The 19,384-nt window shown below is 42.4% G+C and overlaps 1 protein-coding gene across 5 annotated transcripts in view; it reads left to right on the top strand.

Moving 5' to 3' along the window:
• LOC117259090 (chloride channel protein 2) overlaps positions 1-19,384 on the top strand; it is a 226,263-nt gene that overhangs the window by 164,986 nt on the left and 41,893 nt on the right. For all 5 annotated transcript variants that reach the window (XM_033630303.2, XM_033630304.2, XM_033630307.2 and 2 more), the window contains 3 exons: positions 3,186-3,399; positions 13,876-14,009; positions 17,727-17,917. In XM_033630303.2, coding sequence (XP_033486194.2) covers positions 3,186-3,399; positions 13,876-14,009; positions 17,727-17,917 — 539 coding nt within the window. The remainder of the gene's footprint in view (positions 1-3,185; positions 3,400-13,875; positions 14,010-17,726; positions 17,918-19,384) is intronic.

Here is a 19,384-nt window from a genome sequence, read left to right on the forward strand (position 1 = left end):
ATATACAGGTTCTCTTTTATATTGAACCACCTGAATAAGTTGATTTTCGCCTTATGGGCATCAGTATAGGAGAAGATTGTGTGGAGGGGAATATGAATTTGTTTTGCTGGGCTGAGATAAAGGAGAGAGTGCTGGGTCTGGTTCAGGAAATTGATAACAGGATGATGATGATTGTAGAGATGTGGTTTTATGGTTTGGATCTATGATGCTGTATGTGCAGTATATTGTGTGTGTGATAGTACTGAAAAGATTTAGAGAAATGTCGTTAGTGTGTATTCTTTTATGGTGGTAGCAGTGTGACCACGTTTATTAACCTATTAGTGACCGTCCCATTGTGGTGAATCTTACAGCTGTGTCTAAAGTTATGCAGTCGTTTGGCCACCAGGAGATGGCAGTAGGTGCAGTGGTTAGCATTGTCGCCTCACAGAAAGAGGGTTCCTGGTTTGAACCCCAGGGTGAGGGTGCCCTTCTGTGCAGAGTGTGCATGTTCTCCCTGTGTCAGCGTGGGTTTCCTCCAGGTGCTCCAGCTTCCTCCCACAGTCCAAAGACATGCAGGTTAATTGGTGACTCTAAATTGTCCGTAGGTGTGAATGTGAGTGTGAATGGTTGTCTGTCTCTATGTGTCAGCCCTGTGATAGTCTGGCGACCTGTCCAGTGTCAGCTGGGATAGGCTCCACGCCCTGCGACCCCCAACAGGATAAGCAGTTATGGAAAATGAATGAAATAAGTGAATGTTCACTAGTAAGGATAGCGCAAACAAATTAAATGTGTGTAGTGAAGAGGCAGTGGTTGATGAATTACTCAGATTTTTACTTGAAAGGACACTTTATCAATTTTCGACCAGTTTTATATCATAACAACGTGGGCAGTATGTGATAAACTTCCCTCCTTCTTGCCAGCACCCAGATCTCCTTGCTCATTTGCCTTTGACGGTCATCAGGCTGATTTTCGCCAGCTCTGGGACTGTCGCTCAAACTACAGATTGTACTTAGACATTTTCCTGTGCCAGCCACCATGGACACAAAACGTATAGAAGCGTCTGAAGAGACAGAGACACCCCTGTTTCTCAGATCAAACATCCACTACTGGCTAAGCTAATTTCTGTTAAAGTACAGAAGAAAAAATATTGAAAAGTAGGGGCGTCTGTGGCTTAATGGTAGAGCAGGCGCCCCATGTACAAGGCTGTTGCCGCAGCGGCCCAGGTTCGACTCCAGCCTGTGGCCCTTTGCTGCATGTCACTCCCTCTCTCTCTCCCCCTTTCACGCTTGTCTGTCCTATCAAATAAAGGCTTAAAAATGCCCAAAAAATATCTTAAAAAAAAAAAAAAAAATTGAAAAGTACTTGATGCAGAAGATTGCATTGCAAGATGATTTGATTACTATTTGTGTTGATTATAATGTTGTAGTTGGTTGAGCTCGAGCAAATCTAACTTCATTAGACGTATAACAAACCACAGTATTTCATAATCTACTGTTGGTTTAGTTTGTAAAATACACGGTATATTTGTTAAAGCAGCTGTGCGGAACTTTACGTTTTCGTTGATAATAGCGCCTCCTTTGGTCGAAGTGGTATGACACCCACAGCCTGGTGTCGTAAAATCTCAACTGCAGCCGGTATTCGACTTCAATCGTAAAATCTCGGCTGCAACCGGCAATTACTGCATGCATTTGTTTTGGAGAGCGAGAGGAAACTCAGAAATGTTCTGGTGTAGCTCTGAATTTCTTATAAACTGAGGACAACTGCCTGCTGTATATTTGTGTCCATGGTCACAGTCACAGATAATTTTGTGGTGTTTGTTGTAACATTACTAGACAAAAGCGGTTCACATCAGCTAACGTTACATTTAGCTTGCTTATAACTTCCATGTCGTCATATATTGAAGTGAAACAACGTCTAACAAGTTGCGGTATATTCTCTAAATAAAAAAAAAAAATGACATACCTGTCGATTAGGAAAAGGGCCAACTCGGGATCAGTTTTAAAACCTTTCAAATCTCTCAGCTCTCTCCACTTGGTGAATGCCCGACCGAGGTTTACACGCATTTGGGCTCGAGCCCTATCACTGTCCCGTTTAGCCTTCTTCTGTTCTTCTGTTCTTTTGCTTTTAGATGGTGCTCCTTCTTTATCCGCCATGACATCGAAACTACAGCCAAGTCCTTATAGATACATCTGGTAAAACTGTTATGTGTTCAGCAATGCCTGTTGCGTACCACTTACTCGAAGAACACTCTCTGTGAACACGGCTCGTCTTCTTCTCTCAATTTATTGGCGGATCGCAAACAGGTGCATACCACCACCTACTGTACAAGAGTGTGCAACATCATGTCATTTAGCCTGTTTCTTAAATCCTACTCGTAAACACGGCTCCTTCTTCTTCTGTGGTTTAATGGCTGCGGGCCGCTGCAGGGGTGCAGACTTACTTCCGCCTCTGGGTGCCGTATTCTGGTTTGCTGACTTCTGCTGTGTGTCTGACCCGACCGAGGCTATGCTAAATAGCCATATAGAGAAAGGCTTTTTTTGTCGCTGTTGGGTTCAAATAAATATGCGGATCTTCAAGGGGAGGTGATACGAACTAGGGACAGTTTTATAAATGGTCAAAAGTTCCGCACAGCTGCTTTAAGAAACAGTAGCCGTCAGATAAATGTAGTTAAGTTTAAAGTAGTGTAAGAAAACAGAAACATTTAAGGAAAACACAAATAATTCCAAACTATACTTTATTACAGGACTTGACTCAAAGTTATTTTCCCTCACTGTGTAGAGGTAATATCTCAGACTGCAGTTTATTTTTAAGGTGAGAACAAAATGTGTTTTGACTACAGTCATTCTTGGCACTGTCCTCTCCTGCTCAGACTGTTTCTCTTTTCAGGCTTTATTAGCTCTGTTGGGAAGTGAGGTTTGAAAATTAAAGAAATATCAGTAACTAGTGGAGATCTGAAGTCACTGGTATTGTTTAACATCCTCTCTTTTAAATATGGGATAGTAAAAGTATGATTTATTGCTCTTTGAAGTCACGGTAATGTTAAACAGTTTTTTCATTTTGATGGATGACGCCCCTGAAACCCCCTCAAGGACCCCCTTTATTTAGCACCAGACCCCACCTTGAGAACCACTGATCTGAACAATTGCTTCTCTGCTGTACTTCTCTGTTCTTCCGCTCACCCGACGGTCCTCTCTCCCACCCCAAAGGTGCGGCGGCCTTGTCCGGAGCGGTCACCCACACTGTTTCCACCGCAGTCATCGTGTTCGAGCTGACGGGCCAGATCTCCCACATCCTGCCGGTGATGATAGCGGTGATCCTGGCCAACGCCGTGGCCCAGTCCCTGCAGCCCTCCCTGTACGACTCCATCATCAGGATCAAGAAGCTGCCCTACCTCCCAGAGCTGGGCTGGGGACACCACGAGTATGTACAGCAGCACACCAACATCATCACTGCAGTACATTACATATATGTGTTGGAAGTATTCGAAACAAAACGGGTTTTCAATATTAAAGCAGCTACAAGGAGTTTTTAACTGGTTATGAAACAGTCTTGAATACATACTGATGTCCACATGCCCAGCCCGTACTCAGTGCAAATGTTCCTGTACACTATGCCAGCCACTTGGTTATGGCATCCCATATACACTCTTCCTGCCTGCTGCATCTTACACCCTGCTGTTATGTGATGAACTGTCTCAGGAGCATCTTTGCACAGCCTGCACCTGGGGTCCTGTCTGCTGTGGTAGACCCCTGCTTCTATCGATCTTGTATGAAGTGCCTGTTCCTGTGCTGCCATGATAATTGCATCTGTGCTGTCTGTCAGCCCAGCCTTTTCCAGCCACTGGAAGGTTTTCTTGATATTGGCCACTTCTTCAATTTGTCGGTGGTACATGCCATGCATGGGCTTGTCCTCAAATGGTGGTTCGTCCTCCTCTTCTGCATTCTCAGGTTTCTGCTGCCTGAGGTATTCACTTAGCAGCTCATCTTTGTGGGACATCTTTCTGATGTATTCCTAGATCTTGGTTGTTTTGACCTGGACAGTGGCTCTGACGCTCACCAGTCCTCGGCGCCCCTCATTCCGCTTAGTGTATTGCCTCAGGGTGCTGGACTTGGGATGACTTGGGGCAGCAGTAGCTCGGTCCATAGGGACTCGGGTTGGGAACCGGAGGATCGCCTATTTAAGTCCCCGTCTGGACCAAATATGGAGCATGGAATGGTGGCTGGAGAGGTGCTAGTTCACCTCCTGGGCACTGCCCTTGAGCAAGGCAACGAACCCCCCTAACCACTCAGACATCTCTCCACTTTGTGCATGTATAGGTCCTATAGCTTTGTCCCCTTCTACCTATGCCAGTCCTCAATGCCTATGTGCAGTTTCACATAGATTGACCACGTCAGTGAGTAGAAAAACGTGGGACAGACAGAATGACTGACTGACAGAATGACACACTGACAGTTTCCGTGATTATGTACAGCATACCACACCATGACTTAGTCATACCAAACATTAGAAAACAACACCAACATTGGTCCACAGGGGGAGCCACAGCGATCGGTCACATTTTAGCCATTTTGAAGCATTTTTCTGTTGTTATAGCGCCACCCAGTTGCCAATTAGAGTTAAATTTCTCCAGTCACCTTGAGGCGTCCTGTTCTACATATCTACCAAGTTTAGTAAAAATCCATATGGCGGTTAGGCCTAGATAAGAAATGAGCTCTCTAGCGCCCCCATTTTGTTTGATGGGGTCAATAATGGAGGGGTCCCCTCAGATTATGTGTGGTCATATGCCTACAAAGTTGCGTGGTGATGGGTGAAACCCTTGAGATGTTATACACCTTTATGTGATGAGCCACGCCCTCCGCAATATTCATTGCCTTATAGAAGCTCAGTTTTAGTAAGTTTTCCAACTTTTGCCAAGAGGGAACTTTAGATATTGGTCCCTAGATTATGTTCACCCACTTTCATGCAGATCGCTCAAACTTCCTAGGAAGAGATCCATTTGAAGTGTTTTTCAAAAAATTCAAAATGGCGGAAAATCTATATAAGCGCAAGTTATGGGTTCTTGAGGCAAATGTGTTCCTCATGAGGAGAGGCATCTCTGTGCAAAGTTTCATGTCTCTACGACATACGGGGCATGAGATATGCCCATTCAGAGTTTGACATTTCAATGGGTTGCTATAGCGCCCCCCTTTGGCCAATTGATGTAATATTGCTTCATTGGCATCCTCCCATGACCCTCTACCACTGTGCCAAATTTCACATGGATTGACCAAGTCAGTGAGGAGAAAAACATGGAACACACACACACACACACACACAGAGTTTTCATCATTATATAGTAAGATACAAAAGATAAAAAATAAAATAAACCCTCCGTGCACTGTGAGAAGCTTCCTTGCCTTGATATCAGTGGCCTCTATCTCCTCCTTTGGCCAGCTTATTATACCAGCAGGGTATCTGATGACTGGGAGGGCGTATGCGTTGATGCCTCTGACTTTTCAGGACCTGCCTTACTCTGTGTAGGTGTTTGGCTGTGGCGTACTTCCTTGCGGCCTCTTGGTGGTTCCCATTTGCCTGCGGGACTTGGGCAAGATACTTGTAGCTGTCCCGAACATCTGCATTCTGCCCTCTGGTAGCTCAACCCCCTTGGTTCTGATCGTCCTCCCTCTCTTGGACACCATCCGACCACACTTGTCTCATCCAAATGACAATCTGATGTCATTGCTGTAGATCCTGGTGAGGTGGATCAGTGAGTCGATGGCGTACAGCTAACGTAATCCATATTGAGGAGGTGACCGTTGGTTGCTCCTCTTCAGAACTGGTATCTGTAGCCATTCTTTGTGATGAGTTGGCTGAGGGGGTTCAGGCTTATGCAGAACAGTAGTGGGGACAGTGCATCACCTTGGTAACTGCCGTACTTGATGGTAACTTGTGCATTTGGCTTTGAGGTGGCCTCCAGAGTTGTTTTCCACAGCCCCATTGAGTTCTTGATGAAGGCTCAGGTTGCCCCGGTGCACCTTATAACCAGGAACTAGTCAGGCCTGTGGTAACTACCTTATGCCACTGCTTGCATGTAATGTAGTGAGTATGGTAATATGTATATTCTTACCTGAAGCACACCATATCAGCTATAATCTCTAACTAAAGCCGGGTCGGTTTTGTTTGACTGTTGTTGAAAGTTTTTGTTTGTTTGCTCTGCAGCGGCTCATTTCTTTCATTGTGGAAGTTTAATTAGACACATAATGGCTCACTGTGTAAATGTTGCCGGTCTTAATCTAATGTGTTAATAGGTAAAGCTGAGTACACAGTGAGTCTTAATGCTTCTGAATATTGCTTTTAATTTAGGTGTTTGAACTCCACATAGCACACCATCTTTCCTTCCTTCAGGGTACACCACGAATCACAGGGAGGAATTTGCTTTAAAAAAAGACAAACGAGGGTGGAAGTGCCTGGCTCAATGGTTCACCATTACATGGCTTTTAAATGCTTTCACTCCCATTAATAATTTATACCAACCACACAATACTGAATGGGATTACCAGCTGCTTCATGTCCTCAGAGCTCAGTGAAACCACGCAGAAGCACTTTTCGTTTAATTGTTTGGAGACGATTATTATTATGGATGTTGGCAAATCATTAGGTGGAGATAATAGTTTGGATGCGTCATCCACAAATTTGAAGTAATGAGGAAACATTTTATTTCATAGTCCATCTGTTCATCAGTTTCTGTGGTCATCCCCAGAAGAGTTTTGTCTCTGTCTGCTACTTGAGTCTTTCACTTTCTACATCAGGACCTCGGTTGACCCACACTATCCATCTCTTCGTTATCTATTCCTCTGTTCCTCTATCTCTGCTGCTCTCCACTCCTCTCTCTCTCCCTATTATCCTCTGCGACCTTATGGCCTCTCAATCTCGCCCTCGCTCTCCTGTCCTGCCTGTGTCTCTGAGAGAATGAAGAGGAGAGAGAAAGCTGTGTGTTATGTCAGACGTGTTTTCAGTGAGCGGTTTGAATAGTTGGTTATTATCTTTACTTATTATATAATATAGAAAACACTAATCACACAGTGGACACATGCACATGGGATCATTACGAGATGTGTTAATAGTACTTGCTCTAAAAGATTTTAATGCAACTTGGATCATATTTTCATAGATTTCTGACAGTTTAGTTGAGGTTTTCCAGGAAAGTGCAAAGCTTGTGACATCTTCTGGACTCCCAGGTAGGAAATGTGTCCAGGAAAACATGTTGCATGTTTGCAGCAGTAATGTTGAGCAGTGAACGTGATTACATGACGTAAGATCCTGTCAACAGGCCCAACTTTTGGAGGGATTTTGGGGAGTTTCTCCTCATCCGCTGTGAGGGTCCAAGGACAGAGGGATGTTGTATGCTGTAAAGCCCTCAGGAAAATTGTGATTTGTGATATTGGGCTTTATGAATAAAATTAAATTGAAATGAATTGAACTTTTATGGGACCGCTACTGCACTGAGCTCCCGTCGTCTAAGCTAGTTTAGCACTCTCATGCTCCAGCTCTGCTTTTAAATTACCAGATTCATAAATGGCGCATAAAAACAAACAAACAACAAACAAATCATCCATAGCCTTAGGTACATTTTCCATTGTAATTGCATTAACAGATTCAATCTGGCCGTGATCTGTGCAGGTGCAGGGCGGGTATGGTATTCAAATTGAATTGGACTCTGGTCAGGAGATTTAAAATGTCCTCACTTTGTGAAAGGCAAACTCCAGTGATTTTATGCATCAACGTTTGTCTACAGGTCAGCACATGAAAGAAAAAGCCTTTATTTAAAAAACATGGCTGCATTAAAATGCTGACTGGTTTCAACCCTCAGGTCTTCTTTAGGGTACAAAAGGGTGGACAGAAGTCAAGCAAACATTTTATAAACTTTTTAAACTTAGGCGGTGTCACCCAATCATGACTGATAAGTGAATGCAGGTGGGTGACAGCAGTGGATCACAATGAGAGGCCATTTTGAAGATGACACGCCTCCATGAGTGTTCAGAACAAAAACATCTGCACAAATATAAGAAATGACTAAACAAGCAGCCCACTAGGCTTCAAAATGGGTGTCCTCAAAGCAGTGGATGATGTCACAGTAGCTACATCCATTATTCTGGATGGGTGGAGACAAAGCAGCAATGCAGAAAAACCTTGTTCACTTCCTGATTGGGTCTCATCAGTCACGGCATGTCGGGCCAAAACATTACAGCTATGTCTATATATGTCTATACCTCTTGTGATTTTAGCCTTCTTGTGTGGGTAATGTTACTCCTCTGGAGATACCTGCACACCAGTGTAACTGGGCTAGAAGGTCCATAGGTTAGGATCAGTTCAAAAAGGCGCTCAAAGTGCGAAAAAAAAAAAAATAAATAAATAAAGCTAAAGACTAAGTTAAAACACCAGCAGACACATCGTCCAGTGCACTCTGCATAACTCTGATATGTTGCTGCATCTGCTACGCAACAACTCCCAAACTGTTTTCTGCTACCTTGATCGCTTTATGTTGTGTTCACACTGGGCGCAAATGAAACAATTTATGCCAGTGAATTACACATAAAGTCAATGTAAAGATGCGATTAGACACCAATTCCCACTGGGCGGTGCAATGGATATGGATATATGCAAATTAAGCAGTGTGAATGACGCGAGTTGCTTAATTTCACGTCATACGCTTATTCGTGAGAGTTGAAAAATCTGAACTCCTGTGCTGTGATAGCCAATTAGCAATTGAAATCCTCCTGGGACGTTTGACGGCGAGGACGTACTATCAAATGTTTATTGATCGATTCAGTGATTTCATGCATCTATGATGTTATGAGAGTTATGAGTTATTTACGTGTATGAAGTGAGTCAACACAGAATATTCTAGCATTCTAGCTACCTCGCACAAATAATTATAATAATAAAAATACAAATTTGATATCTCAGTAGTATTTTCTGTTACCAGGCAAGCAACCACAGATTAGACAACTGCTTCCTCTTTACATCGGCATGCAGATGACTGGTCACGTTATACACATTTTCAGGCATGATATCATTAACTCTTAAACGGAGCTAAAACACACATGTAGGCAGAGGTCATTTTTGTTTTGTAAACAAACTCTGTAAACAGAGTTTGTTTTAGCAATGCTGCAGTGTTTCCAGGTCACAGAAGAGTTCAATATCAGCATAACTAGCTAAAAAAATGAGATTATTATCCTTTACCAGTCATGTAAATGTATCTCTGCCTGTCTGTTAAATCTCATAAATTATTAATAAATATAAATTATCAAAGCTTTAACATACTCTAGTGGATTGAATTAGAAATGTAGTCAGAAAAACATGAGAAATCGTCTGTGTGTTTGTTTGTCATCACAACACGAGACCATCATTAATCGTTAACACACAAGCAAATCATTTAAACTTAATGATAAACACAAAGTTTCCAAATGTTAAAAAGTTGCTGGGGCATAAATATGATTGAGAAACTGACAGAAAGCCTCCCATGTGTGTTTGTGTGAGACAGACAGATAGCGTTTGAGTGTGTGTGCGCGCATGCCAAGCAAAAATAAATCATAACACGACCATCTATCATCAAAAAAAATATCAAATTATCTCAACATAATGACACGCGAGACGAAATGTTCAAAGTCGGCGAGGCATAAAGATGATTGAGAAACTGTCAGGAGTCTCCTCGGTGTGTTTGTGTGTGTGCTAGTGTGTAAATATGCAGTCCACACACACAAACACCCACACAAAAATGTAATCTCCTTGAATCATCTATATTTAATAACATACACACTATGAACTTGAGTCACTGTGCAGAACGCTCCGATTTCCCTCCATACTTCATTCACTTTTTTGCCCTTTCTGCCTCTCGCAACAAACTCAATCACCAGGCCTTTGTGTGTGTGTGTGTCAGTGTGTGTTACTGCAGCATACAACAGCGGAGGAGGGGCGGCAGAGGGGGACATTGGGGGGTGGGGGGGTGAGACTGCAGGTACAGTTGCCCCCTCCAAACTGAATGTGTTTGTCACTGAAACTGGAAATTATCCATCTCACACCAACGCAGCCGTCCACCCACACACACACATAGGAACACTTGTGTAACGCCTGCCGCGCGACACACACATATGACGGCATGTGCATTTGCTCACACACCCACACGGACATGGAAAGAATTTGATTTCTTATCTTTTATTTATGTATAGCTTTTGCAGATCTCAACACACACACTACAGGCACGCTGTTACACACTTCTCTCCTCTGAGCACATACGAAAACCTTTTCCGCCTCTTCTCTCCCCCTTTCATTCAGGCCAGTCTCTTGCCTTCTCTCTTGACAGATCCATCTTCAGCGTTGAAGTGACATTTAAAAAAAAGTGTGGGAACAATTACATAACATCACTGTGCATGTGTGTGTGCGTGTGTGCATGTCTTTTCTATCTGTCACTGTACGTTTCTTAGCATTTCATAATGGCCAATTATAGTTTGTTGAATCGTTCTCCGTCCACTGTCGTCTCTGCTTGTCTGACAGGGAGCAAAGCCACAGGAGATGATCATATTTTCCCTGAATCGTTACAAGCATCCTTTTATTGGCTTCCACACCTTCCCTTACATACACCCCCGCTCTCCCTCTCTCGCTTACACACACACACACACACATCAACACCCAGAGCATATCCACTCTGCTCTGGACAATATGGATGATCTGTAAGCCTGGATTTATAACGCTATAAGTCTGTTTATCACGGCCCAAATCTATAAGCTAAGGCTTAAAGCGAGATACCTCAAACTGATGAGATGAATGGCCAGGCCTTGCAGGGACGAAGGTTCAATTAAGAAGAAACCAATCAGATTTCATCAACTGCCTTTGATATCCCAGGGGAAATTAGTCTTGGCAGCGGTTGTGGCCAGTTCAGAGGCATGCATTACGTTATTCTCTCAGATCATTTAGCAAATGAAAAGAGGCTGCCAATGCATCAGAGAGAGGAAGTGTTCTTTAAGGGTGATGTTTTTCAAAGGCTCTTTTTATGTATATATTACTGTACATTCAATAGGCAGACTGAATAAACATAGTCGTAATTCAACCTTTATCCAGTTCAGTAAATCTGTATGATTTACTACTGCTTAAAGTATGTGCTTGGTAGATCTGTATTATATTATAAGTATTATAAGTATTATATTTTCCATTTTGGGTTTGTCAAGAAAAAACAGACAAGGAACTAGAGAGTTAGTCTGAGCAGTAATATGTCATTGTGACTAAAAAGACAAAGAGCAACAGGTACAACTCTTTAATGCTGATCACCAGGACTTTGGCCTGCACTGTGTGACTGACAGGTGATCTCACAGGTTTGCAGTAGACCCACCCCAGCTCCTCCTTTTCATGCTGTGTCTGACTTATCAGTGTCATTTCTGTTTGTCATTGATGGCGCTCTGTTCTGTTCCCGAGGGGTCTTTGCTGCTGTCCTTGCCTTAAGGGTTTCCATGTATGCACATGGAAGGGCAGGGAGCTCTCTCTCTCTCTCTCTCTCTCTCTCTCTCTCTCTCTCTCTCTCTCTATCTCTCTCTCTCTCTCTGCCCCAGGCTTTGTATGTATGCACATGGAAGGGCAGAGAGGTCCCAGAAGTGGTCCTGACTGATTCTAAATAAATTTCTCTCTGTCCTGTAGAGGTAACTAGCCATGTAGATAGATCCACGACCAAGACCCCATTACAGTCAAGGTAAATTGAATTTCATTTGTGCAGCAAAAAATGTCTTTCCCAAAAGAGTGTCCCCATTAGTGTGGAAAATCTCCTGACCGTACTTAAGACTTTTCATTGGGAATATTTTTTTCCTGTCAAAAGTAGTTCCAATGAAAATGGAAAGCTGTTGACTGTGATGTCATTCTTTAATTCTGTGAGCACCACAAACAACAGTCCATTCACTTCCATTGAATTTAGTTGACAAATATCTCAAAACCTAGACAATTAAACGCAACACTGTTTGCATGGCTAGTAGCCAGGCCAGTATCCTTATTTAGTACTTTGTTGCCCACTCAAAGCCTCTTGGTAGAAAACCAGAAAGTATGCCGAAAAGTAAAGGGGTCTATATTCTTCAAACAAAATGCTTCTCAGGTCATTAAACTACATATAAAACTCCTTCCCTCCACAACTTTCTGACACTGACAGGATAGGGGCTATGTCTGGCAACTTTTGTAACTGTAACCTACTGTCCATTAAGCACACCCACTTCATGTAGTCAGGCGTGCAGTAATGAGAATGCACAGTAGGCAGAACTTTAACATCTTTTTCAAACTGTTAAACGAGTACAATATCATGGATGCTTTTAATTAAAAGAACATGTGCCATTTTCCTCATTTCTACAGTCTACTCACCTTTTGAGTGTGACTATTTGCAACAGGTTTGACAATATGTATAATAAACCAGTTCTTTTAAGCACACCCCAGACTTTGGGGTGTGGAGATCAGGGTGGTGGAGGGGCATGTAGCGAAGGCCAACATTCCTAAATCCAACCACATTCTGGTTTCCACATGCAGGTAGTGTAGAAAGAACCTTCAATACACCCTTGGATATAAAAAACAAGGTTGTCATGGAGCATAATCTGTTTCCTATGTTCTTGTCTGATGATAGGTTTAAGATGTCATTATTTTATAATTTCGGTAATATGGGTGAACTGACCCTTTGTTGCTACTAGTAGGGAGCATTTGATGGATTATTTAGTGATGTGTTGCAGCACCACGTGAGGACCTAAAGAGAACCTTTCTGTACAGTTATTTTCATCTTAGCGACAATTGATTCGTACCATGCCTGAGTATGACTGACACCCCCCATCGCCACTCCATTGCTGCTCAGCTTTCACACTGGTAATGTTGTTGTGTACGCTAGTACACTTGTGTCATCGTCTATAAGACATTTGTTTATGTCATCACTAATCCTAAGCCAATACAACAGAGTGGATTCATGATGCAGTTCATGGATCCATTCCCTGGGACTGTACACAGTGTTCACATGAATCAAACGAACTTGACTCTGGGGTCAAGTGTACTCGGATCCAGGCCCAAGTCCCTGATGTGACAGGCATTGTTGTAGCACAGCTTTCTATTGTTGCCTCTTCCCGGTGCTGTATACAGGCCTGGACAAACTTTGTACTCTGCTGTATTGAAGCGGAGATGGGGGTGGATGGTCATCAAATTAACTTTGTATTCCAAGAGAGGTCAGCGTATTGAGTTGTCACCACAACAAGGAGTGGAGGCTTGGCCGGAGCCTGTGGCCTGGCACGGCTGCAGGGCTTGGCAGCGGAAACCATCGAGCGGCTGCTGTCGTGTTTGCAGGTTTTGGCAAGCTTGAGCAGGAAGAGAAAGCTGAGTGTTTATGACTGGTATACCGGGGCCTTCGATTCTGCTGAGGCAAGATCTGCTCACACAATGTCACCCACTTCCCCGTGCTATACACACGGCCGAGCTGTAACCGACGCTTACATCCGCATGACGTGTCGACAGTGTATGGTGTTATTGGATTGACCGGTCAGCTGAAGGAAGGATGTGCTGTCAGCGTCGGCTTTGAAGGAGAGAGGGTATAGAGTAATATATTTTTTATGAAAACTGCACATACCAAGCTGAAACTGTAGCTCACTGACTTCAGTGGAGTGATAAATCATCAGAAAATGTATCACCAAAGCATTATAGTCAATGTCAGTTTTCTAAAAAAGAAAAAACAAAGTATACATTCAGAAATGTTATTTGATTCTTTATTGGATCCATTTTTCTTCCTCTTCTTGCCTTTTTTTTTAAACTTACCTCCATCCCTTTTATCTGTAAGCACTTGATAAATTCCTCTCATCTCCCTCTTCCTCCTCCTCACCGCTATTTATTTTTCTCTTTTCCCTTTTCTCCTCTCAGGAAGTATAATATTCGTGTGGAGGACATCATGGTGCGGGACGTGCGTTACATCACCCTGAACTGCTGCTACAGAGACCTGCATAACGTCCTGCTGACCGGACACCTCAAGACTCTGGCACTGGTGGAATCAGCTGGTGAGACATAAACACACGTGCACATGCTGTGCATACAGAGGAGTATTGTACTACTTATTTGTGACAACTTTAAACATTAAATACTGTATATCATGATACTTATATGAAATAGTAACTCGCCACACTTTCCCTCTATGTACTATATTAGCACTATTCGCAGTTTACATCTAATATTTACAATACATACACACTCATTTCCAACTAATGCCTAATGCTTACTCATCACTACACTAATCTTTCTGCACACAGAACCACACATTACTGTATTGATTCAGTGCAACTGTGCACAATCATAAACATGGACAGCTCTATGCACTGTCTGATGTACTCTACGTTATGCGTATTACTTTTCATCATTAAAGTTTGGAGACAAAGAGGTCAATGATGAGCACCTGGTCAGATTAAATCACGTGTCTCATTTGAATAAATCTAAATCCTCAGCTCATTGTTTTGGTTTTCCATCTCACAAGTCTCTCCAACCTTGTTAACAACAGCACGCAGCTGCTTTCAGTAGGTAAATCCACTGTACACAACCTAACCAGCACCAATCAGCAGACTTTATAGCAGCTAATCAACCAGGTATTTCACTCTGGAGTTGGTGGAGACCAAAGTAGAGCTAAAAGGAGAGTGAACTTACATTCACCAGGTGGGCAGAAACTACAAAAGAGTTGCAAAAGAAAGACAGTTACACTTATGACATCTCTGTGTCTGCTGGACGTTTGGATAGTAGTATACAGTAGTATGTCAATGTTGTGTTTACAGTTTGTTTTGCTATTCTGAGGTAGCCGTAAAATATCTCCAGTGTCGTTGACAAAAACTATGACAAAAATTTTTTGTCAAAGACCTTTTTACCATGTCAAAAACAAGATGGTTATGAGCTTAAAATAGATCTTGATGATAAAAACTAAGCTGAAATCCATGATTAGTTTAGTTACATAAAAAGTAATGTTTCGTTTGAATCACCAAACCAAACTATCCAGAGTAATATGTTGCAGATGAAGAAAGAATTCAGGCTTTAATGAAGTTATTTTTCTGCCTCAGATGGGTAAGTCAGAGTTTACAATGAACCTGGGGACAAATCCTAGCTGTCTCACATTAGTTATTTGTGCTGTCAAAGTTTTTAAAACCATAAATAGAGATGTTTAGCTTTAAATGATGATTGAGTGAGTGTGTGCTCGCAAATCAGCCCTTAAAGGGATAGTGCACCCAAAAATGAAAATTCAGCCATTATCTACTCACCCATATGCTAAGGGAGGCTCAGGTGAAGTTTTAGAGTCCTCACAACACTTGCGGTGATCCAAGGGGAGAGGAGGTAGCAACACAACTCCACCTAATGGAGGCTGACGGCTCCCCAGATTCAAACGTCCAAAAACACATAATTGAAACCACAAAATATCTCCATACTGCTCGTCCATAGTGATCCAAGTGTCCTGAAGCCCCGACATAAAAAGTAGTTTGGAAAAACATCATTTGAACTCTGTTTTTAGTCTCACTGTAGCCTGTAGCTCTAACTGCCTCTCTGTGCACTGCGTTCACGTGTGCACTTGGGATTACTACAGACGAGCAGTATGGAGATATTTTGTGGTTTCAATTAGGTGTTTTTGGACGTTTGAATCTGGGGCGCCGTCAGCCTCCATTAGGTGGAGTTGTGTTGCTACCTCCTCTCCCCTTGGATCTCTGCAAGTGATGTGAGGACTCTAAAACTTCACCTGAGCCTCCCTCGGCATATGGGTGAGTAGATAATGGCTGAATTTTCATTTTTGAGTGCACTATCCCTTTAAACCTGTCAAACACTGTGACAGTTTGGAAGTGTGTAGAAAATTTGTCTAAATGGGATTTTTAAACAGCCTGTCACCTTTAATCTAATTTCTGATACAGGAATTAGCCTCACTGGATTAAAGATTTAAAAAACACATAGAAAACATGACTGAAACTTAACTAAGATTAATTAGTTAATTAATTAATTTTTGTCAATTAAAACTAAGCTAAAACTATGAAGGATAAAAATGACTAAAATGTGGCTAAAACTATTAAGTATTTTCATCTCAAGACTGAGACCAAATCTCAAATAGCTGTCAAAATGAACCCTGAAAATCTCATGATGCAGCTTGAGATGTTTTTAATCATTCAGAAACACATTCAAGCCTTTATTTCTCTATATACAGTATGAGTGCTTAATGTGTGATGCAGATAAAGAAATTGGGAGCGGGAAGTCAACCCTCCTCTGTCACAGAGGCTTTCTATTAAACTTCTTAAACTTGTAACTGTGTCAGATATCACATTTAACCCTCATCTGCATTGTATGTAAATGTGAAGGATTTAGAGAAAGTCAAGCCAGTGCAGAAGTGCCTTACAGCTGCATTCTGTCTATTGGCCAGCAGGGGGCGACTCCAAAAGACTGCAAAAAGAAGCCCAGATGTATACAAGTTTATATGAACTTCTCACTCAGTGTATTACCATAGAATACATTTTCCTAATGAGTTATTGATCTCAATTGGTACTTTCATGTTTTCTTCAATACAGCATGATGTCCATTTTGTAAACTATGGAGCTATTTAGAGTCAAATAGACAAAAAAGCGGGTGATGCCTTAAAGTGGTCGCAACTGCAATGACCTGATTGAGTTCTCAGATAGTTCCACCCCTCGCTCCTCCACAGCTCCACCCTCTTGTCCAAATATGGTCACATCTGGCTCAGAAAAACAAGATGGCGATGGCCAAAATGCCAAAATCAAGGCCTCAGAACGATAGTCCATAAACCAGTTGGTGGCTACGTCCACCTCTGTTATACAGTCTATGCTGACCACCATCAGCTTGTTGGATTAAATCAAAGGAGACACTAAAACAAGTTGGGGACACAGACTTTCCTGCCATTTTATTAAGTTTAGAAGTTTGAGACTTTCAGCTTGAATGGATTTTACAATTTACAACTTCACTGGAATGATCCCTAAAGAGTAGCTTTAATTGGATTAAAAAGGAAGAAGCAGAAAATGGTGTGTTGTCCCAAGTACCCACAATTTTTTTTTTCTTTTTACCACGTGAATACAGCGTGCTGAGCTCATCACTGTGTCTGATGTAACATTGATGTCTGTGCTCAGTATCAGATGTTGTTGGACTGAGCGTCCCTTCCAGTCTGTACCATAAACAAATTCCAGCGACCTTGGTGTTGTACTCATTAAAGTGATTGATTGATTGACAAACTTTCCTGGGCACAGCCTGCTGATGTCACGGCACTCACCACCTCACTGAAGTGCAAATTTGGTATTCCAACGCCGTCTCAATTATGTGATCGTGCAGGAACAATTAGCTGCGGCATTTAGCCAAATACATAATCAGCACGTACTGTCACAAAGGCAATTACTTAAAGCAAGCAAGCTGCCACCCACCCACCCGCACACACACACACATATACACTCACACACTCACTAGTTAATACACAGTCACTGCATTCTGGGCTCCTGTTATGTAACTCAGCTGAGCTCTCTGCAGTGCTGCAACATGTGTTAGGAATCTCCTGCAGTCTGCTCACTCTTCCCTCCTGAAACAAGTTTTACTGTCTCCTCTCATCCCTCTTGTCCCTCTCTATTTCCTTCCTGCTTCTCACCTGCCCATTTTATTTTTCTACCTACTCTGTCTTTCACAACACTCCCTCTCCTCCTCCACTTTCTTCCTTATTGTTTCTCCTTCTCCTCACCTCCTTTCTGTGTCTTGTCTCACAGAGTCCATGATCCTGCTGGGCTCCATCGAGCGTGCCCAGCTCCAGGCGCTGCTCTCCATGCAGCTCGGCCGCTCCAGACGGCTAGAGTACATCAGGGAACGAGCCCTCGAGGAGAAGAAACGCCTGTCAGTTGTGTCAAACACAGGCAGCGATGACAGCACCCACCGGGCCAGTCAGGAGGTCCGCTTCCAGGTCAGAGGTCACAGTGAAAACGCCTTGGGCCTGATTGACTGTTTACACATTGCTCATGGTACAAAATGAAACACAGGCTCTGAAACTGGAAATTGGGCTGACTGCTGGTTGGTCTACAAACTTATCAGCCCAGAAGACCAGAACTCTTTCCAGCTATTCAAAGATTTCCATTTTCACCAGATGTTATTTGCAAAGCCACAGGAAGAATTCCCTTCAAGATCTAAGACAGCAAAGAAAAGCAAAGCTGCAAAGTTAGACAGTGAGGTGACTATCACTTAAAATAACACGAAAAGGAAGCACCACCTACACAAACTCAAACTCCACCACTGATTGATAAGTGAGACAGAATAAAAAGCCTTCTTCAGATGCTCAGTTTGTCTGAAGTAAATGTGGATATCATGGGATGTGGATGTACTAAAACAAAGGGTTAGGGCTCTGTCGGCACTGGGGTGCTTTGGACTATGCACTAATTTCGTGCTCAAAACATGCTCACACTGTTAGTGCTAACATGAGAATGTTTGGCAGGTAAAATGTTGATGATGTTTACCATCTAATGAGTTTGGTAACATTTGCTGATCAGCACCAAAAGCACAGCTGAGGATGGAAATGTTTTTTAGTTTTGCAGGCATTAGGTCATAAACCGAAGTAGTAGAAAAATATTGACCTGATGATGGCGCTAGACGCGAAGTTTAGGAATCACCAGTAAATAGTTACAATTCATCCTGATGGAAACATAAATGTCTGCACCAAATGTCATGGCAATCTGTCCAATAGCTAATGAGATATTTCAGTCTGGACCAAAGTGGCCGACTGACCAACTAATCGCCGTCCGTTAAGGCCACCAGCTAAAATAACTTTGTAGGACTTGTACATTTTTTATGCACGGCACGGAGATAAAATTAAACCCAGACTGGACTGTTTGTGACATCTTCTTTATTAAATGTCCACCAGAGGAACAAATCCAGTATTAATTTAACTAAACTTTGAAGTTTTGGCAGTGAAAGTTTATTTTAAGGAAAACAAACACGGAAGAGAAAAATGAGTCTAACAAAACAAACATCACAGGGTCATTCATCTGTTGCACTGAAAGAGAAGTTTGGAATAAGAAGGACTGTGAGGGTGAAAAATGTTGGTTTAATTTAAAAACACACTGCACAGGTGTGTGTACTTTTACAGCTGTCTTTCTGAGAACCAGTTAAGTTTTATGTTTAACATTTAGATTAAGGACATTCTTTGAAAATTAGGACATTTTGACTGGTCCTCACTTTCGTACAGACCTTCAAAGGCCTGTTTGAGTTCAGACAGGGTTTTAAGGTTCAAGTTAAAGTTGGGGTTTTTTAACCCATTTTTAACCAGGTAAGTCCAGTTAAGTCAAGTCAAGTCAGGATTTATTTCTAGAGCACATTTAAAACAACGGCAGTCGACCAAAGTGCTGCACATAGGTGGGTACAGAGTTAAAACAACATC

This window comes from Epinephelus lanceolatus, chromosome 4 (assembly GCF_041903045.1).
Source record: "Epinephelus lanceolatus isolate andai-2023 chromosome 4, ASM4190304v1, whole genome shotgun sequence".
Lineage (NCBI taxonomy): Eukaryota > Metazoa > Chordata > Actinopteri > Perciformes > Serranidae > Epinephelus > Epinephelus lanceolatus.